The 12,366-nt window shown below is 43.2% G+C and overlaps 1 protein-coding gene and 1 long non-coding RNA gene across 2 annotated transcripts; one reads left to right on the forward strand and one right to left on the reverse strand.

Moving 5' to 3' along the window:
• Positions 1–1,597: 1,597 nt before the first annotated feature.
• On the forward strand, positions 1,598–6,415 carry LOC120712077. The gene is made up of 2 exons (XR_005690674.1): positions 1,598–1,975; positions 3,991–6,415. It is a non-coding gene; the product is annotated as an uncharacterized LOC120712077 (long non-coding RNA).
• Positions 2,355–6,019, reverse strand: LOC120712075 (probable LRR receptor-like serine/threonine-protein kinase At3g47570). Its single transcript, XM_039997792.1, has 2 exons — positions 3,223–6,019; positions 2,355–2,965 (listed from the first exon to the last, which is right to left on the reverse strand). The coding sequence occupies exons 1-2, from the start codon at positions 5,954–5,956 to the stop codon at positions 2,604–2,606; spliced, it is 3,096 nt and encodes a 1,031-aa protein (XP_039853726.1). The 5' UTR covers positions 5,957–6,019; the 3' UTR covers positions 2,355–2,603.
• Positions 6,416–12,366: the final 5,951 nt, after the last annotated feature.

A 12,366-nucleotide genomic window follows, 5' to 3' on the forward strand; every position in this document is an offset into this window, starting at 1 on the left:
AATCACCTTACATCCGTGAGGGTTTTAGCACCACCCTCATGAAAATAAGCCATTTTTGTGGGTGGGCATGTATCTTCGTGAAGGTTCATAACATACTCTCATGAAAATATGATTTTTCGTGGTGGTTTGTATGGCACCCTCACGAAATATATTTTTCGTGGAGGTTTTATACGCACTCTCATGAAATAAATTATTCACGTGAGAGTCCTTTTATTACTCTCACGAAAATATGGCACCCTCACGAAATCTCGAGTTTTTGGTAGAAAGGACACTAGACTTCCTTCTGTAACGGCCTTGAGAAAACTCCTTTGTACTCCATCTATTTCAAATTATAGATCATCTGACATTTTTTATATCAAATTTGACCAACCCGTCTTACCTAAATTTTTTTATGAAAATAAAGGAAATATCAAACAATTATCCTTAAACTATATAATAAGATAAACTAAATTGCAGTGAAAATAAATGGTTATTATGAAAAAATTGGTGAGATTGTTTCTCTCTAACCAAGGACCACCAACCGTCTGTTTTGTACGTTTCTATTCCCTCGATGCTGAAAATAAAAAGCTTTGACAAGTGACCCAAGCTAGTGCTCAGGAAAAGCTTGTGAAGCACTGAGAGCAACCGGCAAGCTAAGGCCAAGAGGTATCTCACCCTTGAAGCTCGCTCGTTGTCGGAAAGGCGCACAGCAAGATGGGTCTTAGGTTACCTACCTATGTGCGGCGACAAGCAAGTTGCCGACGACGAGGCCAAGTCCTTGTAGCTGGTGCAGGCCGGAGGGTCACAGGCGCGGCGGGTGCTTCGGTGAGCACCACGTGCATGTCACCCCGGCCCGGCCGGCTCCACCTACTGAAAGCGTGGATGCCGATGCCGACGCTGATGGTGTTTCAGGAAGACTGCACCCAAGTTGTCCTTTGTCACGAAAGATTTGGTCGGCAGGAGTGCATGTGGAGGTCGCTGTCCTGGCTTGCGTTGGTGGCCGGTGAACAAGAGGATGAAACTGAGAAGAGAGCTAGCTAGCAAGCAGGTGGAGGCGCTGTCTATCATCCGTGGACGCACTGTCACAGCACGATCAAGCTGGTCATATATCGCCTTGCAGTAGTGAGTGATCAAACCTTTCATCTTCATCATCGGATGGGATCGGATCAGCAATGACGCGACTGCTTGCCCAAAGGGGAGAGTATGTGTAGTGAAGTTATTAGTGGAGGCAAGGCTAGCGGCAGTCCCTTTTGCTATCTAGGAGGACCAATGCAAGCAAGCAAGGACCACCAGCGTTAACGTAACAGTCCCTTTCGCTTCAGTTATCTTCAACTTGGGTGTGACACCAAATTTCTCCTCGTGGGGAGTATGATAATGCCTAAGCAACTAGGGACAGGGGCGGGCCCACCTGGTATTCAAGGGTATTCATTGAATACTCATTATTTTAAAAAATCAAGTATACATATACATGTATCAGTATTCAAAAAAATGAGAAAATTATACTATCTCAGGTCTATTCACATCTAGCCCACTCCCCCTCTCGAAATGGGCCAAACAGCTAAAAAACGGCCCACTGGCTGGCCTTCCCCCCATCCCCCCTAAACCCCTCACGCAGACCCCAAGCCCCCACACGGCCACTTCGTGTCTCTCTCCCTCGCATCGCTCGAACCCTACCCGGCGGCGGCGGCGGCAGCAGCAGGAGCCAGGGAGCGGTGGCGGCTGGTCTCCGGGGCACCGGGCACACAGGCTGCAAGCGGCGGTGCCTTGCTGGTGGACAGGCTTGGCGAGGCGCGCACGGCGCGAGGAGGGCACAGGGCAACTGACCAGCGGCCGCCGGCGGGTCGGAGCCGAAGCCAGCCGCGGCTGCCGCGCGGGGAGACGAGAGCGGGCAGTGGCGCAGTGCGGCACTGCGACACCAGGCACATGCGCACGGCGACCGCGGCACCGCAGCAGGCAGCTCGCGCGCCGCCTCTGCTCAAAATTGGACAATTCTAAGGTCAATTTCTCAAATTTCGTAATCCCATATTCCTATTTCTGCATATTAGGCTATTAGCCTGGTAATTTGTGCAGTGAGCGGTCAACTTGAATCATTTTAATTTCTACCATGTTCATTATTGAGTATATCTATGGCTATATGATTAATTGATTATATCTATATCTTAGTTTAGGTTGCCTTTACAATTTTTGAATACCCAAACTCAAAATCCTGGGCCCGCCCCTGACTAGGGACTGAACATTTTTCTCCTCGTGGAACATCTTTTTCTTTAAGTGGGACAAGTTAACATTCATGAGTGGCACCAAGTTTATTCTAGAAAGGACACTAAGCTTCATTTTGTATTAGCCCCAAAAATACATTGTAATAGAAAAGTTCTTGATGGAAGCAATAAACAAGTAATGGCCAGCTGTGGTATCATTTTCTTTACAAAGGCACGCACAACACATATTTGAAATGGCATATGCTAGATGACAGAAAACACCAATTTTGTCAAAAGAGAGGAAGACTATGCAAATGGTTACACAAAAATGCTCGGTAATGTTCAGACATCTTGTGTGCTACTAATAGAGGCACTAGAAGCTAGATCGGTGGAGCTGTAACTGATGATTAATTATGTGTTAAACTTGCCTTATGGATCATCAAATTTACTAATGTTACGCTCCCATTCTGTCTTTATGGTGCTCAATTCTTTCAACACCTCACCCATCTTCATCCGCTGCCTTGAGGACTCTCTACAGCAAGCCAAACCAAGCCTTGAAATAGGAGCAATGTACAAATCTACAATGTCATGTTCTTCTCCATCGTAAGGCATCATAGGGTCCATTATTTCTAATAGCTTATCAGGATAGGCCATCTCGACAAACTTGGGAAGACTGGTTGCATCATGAAACAACTTGTCTGTTGGCCTTCGTCCAGTAAGCATCTCCAACAATAGCACACCATAGCTGAATACATCAGCCTCGGTAGAAATCGCGGTTCTTGTGCCACACTCTAGCAAAGAAAGGAGGATTTGGGTTAGCTTTCAAGTGAACATATCTAAATGATGCAAGCAGCAAGTATATTATTGATATTGCAAAGTAAGTGATTGTTATTAGTTACGTACAAATTAATAGATATGTCAATTTTTTGGTTTCTCTATTCAAACTGTAGGGAACCACCATATATATAAAAGACATTACCTCTACATGAATCAAATAAGAAGGAGCAACAAGATAAAGGTGAACTTGCAATTATTACAAAAATATTACCTGGTGCAAGGTACCCAAATGTTCCTTTAATTCCAACTGAGGTACTTCCACCTAATGATTTCCCACTTGATCCAACATTCATTATCTTTGCTAATCCAAAATCACCAATATGTGCGGTCATATCTTCATCAAGAAGGATATTACTTGGTTTAATATCACAATGAGCAATAGAAGGATTAATGTGATGGTGAAGATATTCTAGTGCTTCAGCAATATCAAGAGCAATGCTTAGCCTTTGTTCCAAGCTTAGCCTGTTCACACTTTCACAACTTGGATATAACCATTTATCTAGGCTTCCATTAGGGATAAACTCCAACACGAGTGCCTTAAATTCGTCACCGTTGTGATCCAAGCTATCACACACAGTTATAACTTTCACTAATTTTCGGTGTTTAATCCTTTTAAGAGCATTGCACTCTGACATGAAGCTCTGACATGCACCTCGTTGTTGAAGATCAATTATCTTCACGGCCACATTGATTGAATGTCTGCCAAATGACAAAATTCCTTTGTATACACTGCCGAAGCTTCCGCGGCCAATCAAATTTTCTATAGAGAACGAATTTGTTGCAGTAGATAACTCTGAGTATGATATCTTGTGATGCATCACAGAAACAATTGTGCTTCCATGTTCTTGATTACAACCAACCGCTTTTGATTTTAGCTTCTTGATGTAGTAGCATGTAGCAATGCAAATGATAACAAAGGCCAATGCTGGTACAATAAATATCAATGTTTGTAGTCGTTGATTTTGTTTATTGCTGCTAGGACTTTGATACGGGCATGGAGGAAAATGAAAGAATGGAGGGCCGCCGCATAGTGGCCCATTACTTGCAAGTGATACAGAACGTGCATTGGTGAAGATATTCTTGTTTGGCACTGGACCAGATAGTTTGTTGAATGAAAGGTTTAGACTCCTAAGAAGCATGAAGCTCCCAAGGAATTCGGGGATGGGTCCTGATAGTTTGTTGTTTGATAGGTCCAACACTTCTAGGCCTTTCATTGCTTTGAGATCATTGGGGATTTGTCCATGGAGGAGATTTCCTTGAAAGTAAAGGAATTGCATTTCAAGGCATCTTCCAATTGTTCCTGGAATTTCACCTGATAATTTATTTGATGAGAGATCAATTTTGACAAGGTTGACCAAACGCCCAATTTGTAGAGGAATAGGACCAGTTAATGCATTATTGGAGAGGTCAAACAATTCGGTTAGGGAGGAAATGCTGACAATCTCTTCTGGGATTTGGCCACTAAGGAGATTCTGTGATATATCAAAATAAGTCACCGTGCTAAGGTTTCCAAGAGTTGCTGGAATTCTACCATCAAGATAGTTGGAGGACAAATTAAACCAATTCAATTGTGTGAGATTTCCTAGAGACGGCGGGATCTCCCCATGAAATGAATTTTGCTCTAAGCATAGATCATGGAGTTGAGTCAGCTTTCCAATATCTGAAGGTATGGTTCCTGTGAAGAGGTTATATCCAAGCGCAAGGGATTTGAGTTTGGAGTACCTTCCTATTGCTTTTGGTATGTGCCCGGTGATTTGGTTTCCCTGAAGCCACATGTACTCTAGCTCTAGAGAAAGATTTGCGATTGTATCTGGCAAAGTGCCCGAAAGGTTGTTTGTTTCAAGACCAATGGTTTTCAACTTTTTGCAATTAGCTAAGGAAGTTAGGAAATCCCAATCTTTTGGATCCGTAGCTTGGAGCTCATTGTCGCTTACATCAAACACCACCAAAACTCCGTTTATACCAATGTTTGGGGGGATTCTGCCTTGGAACCTGTTGCCATTGAGGTTGAGTGTTTGAAGCCGAGATATATTTGACAAAGAAAATGGTATTGGGCCTTCAAATCGGTTGCCGAGTGCATTAAATATTCTTAGATTGGGAAGCATGAAACCCATATCTGGAGGTAGAGAACCTGAGAGGTTGTTGTTACCCACATCAAAGACCTCAAGTGATGACATGTTGAACAATGACGGAGGAATGGTACCCTCTAGGACATTTCCTGCTACCCCAAGATGTTGAAGGTGAGCTAGCTCGGACAAGGGTGGTGGGACATGGCCACTTATAATGTTCTGTCCAATGTTCAAATATATGAGCCTAGTCAAATTCCCCAACCACTCCGGGACCTCCCCATGCACGGAGTTACTAGCGATGCCGAACACGGTGAGCGCGGTGAGGTTGGCGAACGAAGAAGGGATGAGACCCGAGATGTTGTTCTTCTCCATGCTGAGAACAGCGAGCCTCGACAGGTGGCCCATGGCGGGAGGAACGGCGCCGGACAGGAAGTTGCCACTCAGGTTGAGGTGGCAGAGCACGGAGCAGCCAGCAAGGCTAGGAGGGATCTCGCCTTCAAGCTTGTTGTGCGAGAGATCAAGCAAGTTGAGCTGGGTGAGGTTACCTAGGTGTGGCGACAAGGTGCCGACGAGGCCTAGTCCCGGTAGGTGCAGGGCAGCCACGCGTGGGGGGAAACTGCTGGTGCACGTCACCCCGGTCCATCTGCAGAAACCGTGGGTGCCGTTGTTGAGGGTGCTGTTGTCGAGGGCATCCCAGGAAGACAGGGCACCCGTGGGGTCCTCGCTGATGAAGGATTTGAGCGAGAGAAGCGTGGTGAGGTCATTGTTGTCTGGGCTGGAGCTGCTAGCGTTGGTGGTGAAGAACAGGAGGAGGTAGGAGATGAAGCTGAGAAGAGCAGGCAGCAGGCGGAGGCGCTGCTGTCGTCTACTCTTCATGGCTGCACAGTATGTAGGATCGGAGCAAGAGCAAGCAGCTAGCTGGTGGTAGGTCTCTGCTTGATGGCCACATGGTGCGAGGGATCAAGGATTTATATATATATATGCCAATTACTCAATTAGTGAGGTGTCTGTCGTCTGAATAGAGAGGGAGCCGTCAAGTCAAGGCCGACGTCGTCGTGCCTCTCATCGTGGAGACACAAAGATATGCCTTTCGGTCCATTCTTCATAGTGGAAGCCTCTTTATGTTAATGCTTTACCTTTGGGTTGCTTTCCCGGCAACACGTATGGATCATATGATTCCTAATATACTTGACCGGCCACAGACACCAATAGAAACGTGTGGGGTGTCGAGCCAGCTGTCTCTAGTCGTTTTGTTCACTTCAGATTTTCACTCGGTCATTGAGTGAAGAGGTCGGAACATTTTTCCTTTATCTAAAAAGAGACATTCCCTCGGTTGATCGAGTCTGTTGCTGGTCCGGTCTGTGGAAAGCGATTCGTCACTACATCTTTTTTAAGAAAAAAGTCATCCACTTTCCGCTGTTTTTTAAAGGACTTCTTCACGCAAATCCATCATCATTTTGAGCATACGATTGTGATTCATACATAATTGTTGTCTGGGCTGGAGCTGCTAGCGTTGGTGGTGAAGAACAGGAGGTAGGAGATGAAGCTGAGAAGAGCAGGCAGCAGGCGGAGGCGCTGCTGTCGTCTACTCTCCATGGCTGCACAGTATGTAGGATCGGAGCAAGAGCAAGCAGCTAGCTGGTGGTAGGTCTCTGCTTGATGGCCACATGGTGCGAGGGATCAAGGATTTTTATATATGCCAATTACTCAATTAGTGAGGTGCCTGACGTCTGAATAGAGAGGGAGCCGTCAAGTCAAGGCCGACGTCGTCGTGCCTCTCGTCGTGGAGACACAAAGATATGCCTTTCGGTCCATTCTTCATAGTGGAAGCCTCTTTATGTTAGTGCTTTACCTTTGGGTTGCTTTCCCGGCAACACGTATGGATCATATGATTCCTAATATACTTGACCGGCCACAGACACCAATAGAAACGTGTGGGGGTGTCGAGCCAGCTGTCTCTAGTTGTTTTGTTCACTTCAGATTTTCACTCGGTCATTGAGTGCAGAGGTCGGAACATTTTTCCTTTATCTAAAAAGAGACTTTCCCTTGGTTGATCGAGTCTGGTGCTGGTCCGGTCTGTGGAAAGCGATTCGTCACTACATTTTTTTTAAGAAAAAAGTCATCCACTTTCCACTGTTTTTTAAAGGACTTCTTCACGCAAATCCATCATCATTTTGAGCATACGATTGTGATTCATACGTAATTGGCCGGCGACAGACACCAAGACGTGTGGACAGTCAAGCCAGCCAGCCGTGATGTCTTGTCTCTAGCTGTTTTTGTTCATTTCAGCTTTTCTCTCGGTCGGTCGGTCGATCGCATCTGGTGCTAGCTGCTCCGGGTCCGTAGAAAGCGAGTGACCACTACATTCTTTTCATAGATGACATCACACGACTTTTTTAAAAAAACTTTTTGACGCAAATCCATCATCATTTTGCATTGTTGATTATATGCATAAATGTTTCTGTCACCATATGCATTTCCAATACTTGCTAAATTGTCTAACCCACCAAATAATGTACATGCACACCTATTTTTACCAACTTTTTAATTTGTGTCATATAGATCCATATCGCATCCAACATTGATAAAATTTTACATATCAAATCATGTACATGTCCAAAATTTATAAAAATCAATTTTGTTAGCTTTTTTGTTGATGAAATCTACATAGTGGAACTATCCTTGACCACGTTGCCCCTATTTAAATGATAAAACAAATTTAAATGCTAAAACTTATTTACGTTTGTTTCAATACCAAAACATGAAGCATTATTATGGAACTTTTAAACATACATATAACGACTAAAATAAACGCGACATCGTTTTTGTGACATTAGATGAGTAGAATAACAAACTCATATATTTCTTTCTATTTAAAAGAGCATAATGCATAAAAAATATCATTTCTTTAAGGAAAACAACAACCACTAACAATGATAAATTTGTACAAGTGCATATAGGGCATAACATGCATAGTGGTACTTTTGCAAAGTTTTTAGATGTACAAAATAAAAAGACTTGAGTAAAAAGTGATAAAATATTTAATTAACAAATACGAGCAAAGCGATCATTTTATATATCAAGTCTGCTAAGGTTCGGAGGGTTTTTTGAGCCCCGATTGAGGTTCACTCCTCTTAATGAAATCTCCCGGGGCTGTTTCCCCGTGGGGCTCTTTTTTAGATCAAGTCAGTTCTATTATCTAGATCTCATCAAGACAAAGCTAACAAAGTGTATTTTATAATTTTAGACAGGTACATGATTTCATATGTATTTTTTGTTAGTGTCAGGTGCAGTATGGACCTATATGACACACTCCAAAAGTTCATCATACCTAAGTAACACCCCAAGACAAGTTAAGAAGCATCTGGTGCATTTCTCTCTTAAAATATTAATAATGATTAGATATGTTATGTTTTTAAATCATTATCCACTAGCATTATAGAGACAATATAAAGTAACTATCCAAATTTAGATCTGAATTACCTAGATTTTTTATTGTGAAATAATCTTCTAAATTTGTATATTAATTACTTGACTTTGTTAATTGACCATATATAGCCCTCCATTGACCTAAATCTAATGGCTAAAAACAAAGGAAATACTCCTGGAAAGGTAAATACTCCTACGCCGGTCCATGTGCAGTAACCGTGGGTGCCATTGGAGGTGCTGTTGCTGTTGAGGGCGTTCCAAGAACAAAGGGCACCCTTGGCGTCCTGGCTTATGGAGGATTTGATCGACAGGACCACGTGGAGGTGGTTGTTTGGCCTGGAGCTGCTAGTGGCGGTGAACAGAAGGAGGAAGTTAAAGCAATGAAGAAGAAGAAGAAGAAGAAGAAGAAGAAGAAGAAGAAGAAGGAAGCGCTGTCTAGTCTCCATGAATATCCTAGCACAGCAGGAGCAAGTTGGTTGATGATTTCCGCGGGGTATCACCATTCATTCGGCCTAATATATAGGAGCAGGGATGATGATTGCCTGCCAATTCTTAGACTGTTGACATCACCTTGCCACGGCCCGGCCGGTTAGCGGAGTCAGGGTTAGTCCCTACCCTACACTAGTGGTGGAGCCCGAAACAAAGAGAGCTTTTACGGTGGTTGGTTCGGTACCAACCGGTACCGGACGGTACCTACCAGGATTTTTTTATTTAACCGGCCAATGGTTAATGTTGTATGGGTATCGGTCCCATCATTTTTGGTACCGGTCCCACTAAAACACCATCCGGTACCATTTTCTCGGTACCACCCTGTACTGCCTATGTTACGACCGTTTGATCTCGTTCGATGGACGGTCTTTATTTTTTCAACCACTGTAAAAGTTGTACGAAACAAAATATAGAGAGGGCCAACATCGTCTAATGCGATTTTACATGTTAACATTTACACAAGTATCAACAACCTCATATAACCACAACGAGAGGCATAATAAAACAATGGTTAAATATACGACATGCGCATGGCCAACTTGCAGTTGTGGTTTTGCAAATAAGCCGTGAGCCACTGTGGATTGTTTGGCACTGAGGACTAAAGACTAACGAGTGAACCCATGAGAGAGAATTCAGACGTGGGCCACGTGCACACGTGTACAACGGAATGCCGACTATATGGTTGGAGATTGTTGATTGTGAGTAGTTTTATTTTGACTTTCTCCATAGAAACACCAAGAAAATAATAAGCTAAAACATAGAGTATATTTTTTTGATAAAGGAAGATTTTATTAATTTCAAAGTCATTACATCAAGCTGATACAATCCTTGAAATTTCTTACGGCCTCTGCTTAACAGCACACAGCCAAAAAATTGAAAGATCCAAGCACTCTAATGACTATCAATCTTACGACTAGATCGCCACCCATGTGCATGGAGAAAAAAGTCCTTGGCCACCTGCGCCAAGTGTTGCGTAGCCTCCACTAAAGCATGTCGCATATCCTCCTTCTGTAGCGTAGCCCATATACGAAGCCAGTGGATAATGGTAAAAATAACCTGCAAAGGAGATGTACACAATTTCTTTTCAAATACAATGTCATTCCTATTTTGCCATATGGACCAGACTGTGGACGCGGCTCCAAGAAGCGCTAGAGCACGAAAATGATTGTCGAAATTAGTAAGCCAACTTCCAAACATATTTTCCACTCCAGTAGGACTTGATATATCAGTGGCTAGATGGATTAGGTTCCACACCATTCTCGCAGAGCGGCAGTCAAAGAACAGGTGCCTAATTGTCTCGGGCTCGTGGCAATAGCAGCATGTTTTGTCTCCCTGCCAGTTGCGTTTTGCTAGATTATCTTTGGTCAAAATTACTCCTTTCCCAAGGTACCAAAGAAAAACTTTGATTTTTACGGGGGCTTTGAGTTTCCATAGTTTTTTGTTTAGATTTGGCATATGACACTTAATCAGGGCTTGATAGTGGGATTTTACTGAGAACTGTCCATTTTGGCACAAATTCCAGTGAAATTCATCTTCCAAACATATTGGTTATGCGTGGAAGTAGTTCGTTCCATGCCTCTAGCATGGGCCCAATCAGAGGTCTTCTCCATGAGATGTTTGGTTGCGCTGGTGATAGTACTTCCGAAATGGGCATGCTCTTCTCAGAATCTAACCTGTGATCCATTATTCATTTTGAATGTGCTAAAGCGAAGGAAGTCATGCTTTACCTTCGTCAAACTAGACCAAAAGTGAGTCTCCTGGTTTCCAAGAGACCTGGACCAATGGCTTAGATCCTAAATATTTTTGTTTTAGCAATTGTTGCCAGGTGCGCTCTGTGGTGAGCAGTTTAAATAGCCATTTTCTTAAAAGCGTGGTGTTTTTTATCTTTAAATCGTGGATTCCAAGGCCCCCCTCTGATATTTTGGTTGGCATAGAATGTTCCACTTGGCAAGCCTGTATTTTCTTTTGTTCTCGTCTCCTTGCCAATAGAACCGAGAATGAAAGAAGTTAAGTTTCTTAAGAACACCTTTGGGTATCGCAAAGAAGGACATCATGTACATAGGCAAGCTACTTAAAACTGAATTGATAAGAATTAGCCTACCACCCACCGAGAGATGTTTTCCTTTCCAACGACTGAGGCGCTTTTCAAAGTGTTCCTTGACTGGTCTCCAGTCTGAATTGCGTAGTTTTCTAAAATGGATGGGGATGCCAAGATATCTTAGAGGGAATTCCCCATGCTTACAACCAAACAGCTCTACGTACTGTTGTACTGAATTACTGGCATTTCCAAAACAGAAAAGTTCACTTTTAAGTTAATTTTAAGACCGAAGACTTGTTCGAAGGCACTTAGCAGCAGTTTCATGTTGCGTGCCTTTTCGAGGTCATCTTCCATAAATAAGATTGTGTCGTCCACATACTGTAAGATGGACAGTCCTTCATCAATTAGATGTGGCACAACTCCGCTTAGTTGTCCCTGGACTTGGTCTCTTCGGATTAGTATTGCCAGTATGTCGGCAACAATGTTAAAGAGAATCGGTGATAGAGGATCTCCTTGATGGAGACCCTTTCTGGTTTGGAAATAGTGGCCAATCTTCCCATTAACATTTACTGCTACACTACCCCTGCAAATGAAGGCCTTAATCCAGGCGATCCACTTGGGTGAGAAACCTTTCATTCGTAGGGCTTGGAATAGAAAGGGCCATTTGACCTTGTCATATGCCTTCTAAAAATCAATCTTGAGGATTACCCCACTCATTTTTTTCCTGTGCATTTCATGAATAGTTTCATGCAGTATGATGACTCCATTTAGGATGTTGTGTCCACGCATAAAAGCTGTTTGTGTTGGGCTAATTATCTTATCTGCTACCATGTTTAGTCTATTGGTAGCCACTTTTGTGACGATTTTGAAGCTCACATTTAGCAACCATATGGGTCTGTAGTGCTGGATTTCATTAGCTTCCTGAACTTTGGGTATCAGAGTTATTACCCCAAAGTTCAAGCTGAAGAGAGGCAAGTCACCGACATGTAGATCATGAAACATTTGGAGTAGGTCTCCTTAGATCAAAAATTCTGCAGGGAAGCCATCTGGACCGGGGGCCTTATTATGTTCCATCTGAAAGACTGCATTTTCACCTCTTCCTCAGTGAATTGTGCTATCAATATGTCATTTTCAGATTGAGAAACTTTCACTATATCTGGGCAGCATTCTTCATCTAAGCTTATAGGGCTTTCCTCGGGCTCCCCAAAAAGTTCTCTGTAGAAATTTGTGATATATTTTTTAAGGTCCTCTTGTCCTTCAATCTTGGTGTCCTCATGTTCTAGGGTATATATCATTTTCTTTCTATGTTTGCCATTGGCAATCATATGAA

The sequence above is a fragment of the Panicum virgatum genome, chromosome 6K (assembly GCF_016808335.1).
Source record: "Panicum virgatum strain AP13 chromosome 6K, P.virgatum_v5, whole genome shotgun sequence".
Taxonomy (NCBI): Eukaryota; Viridiplantae; Streptophyta; class Magnoliopsida; order Poales; family Poaceae; genus Panicum; species Panicum virgatum.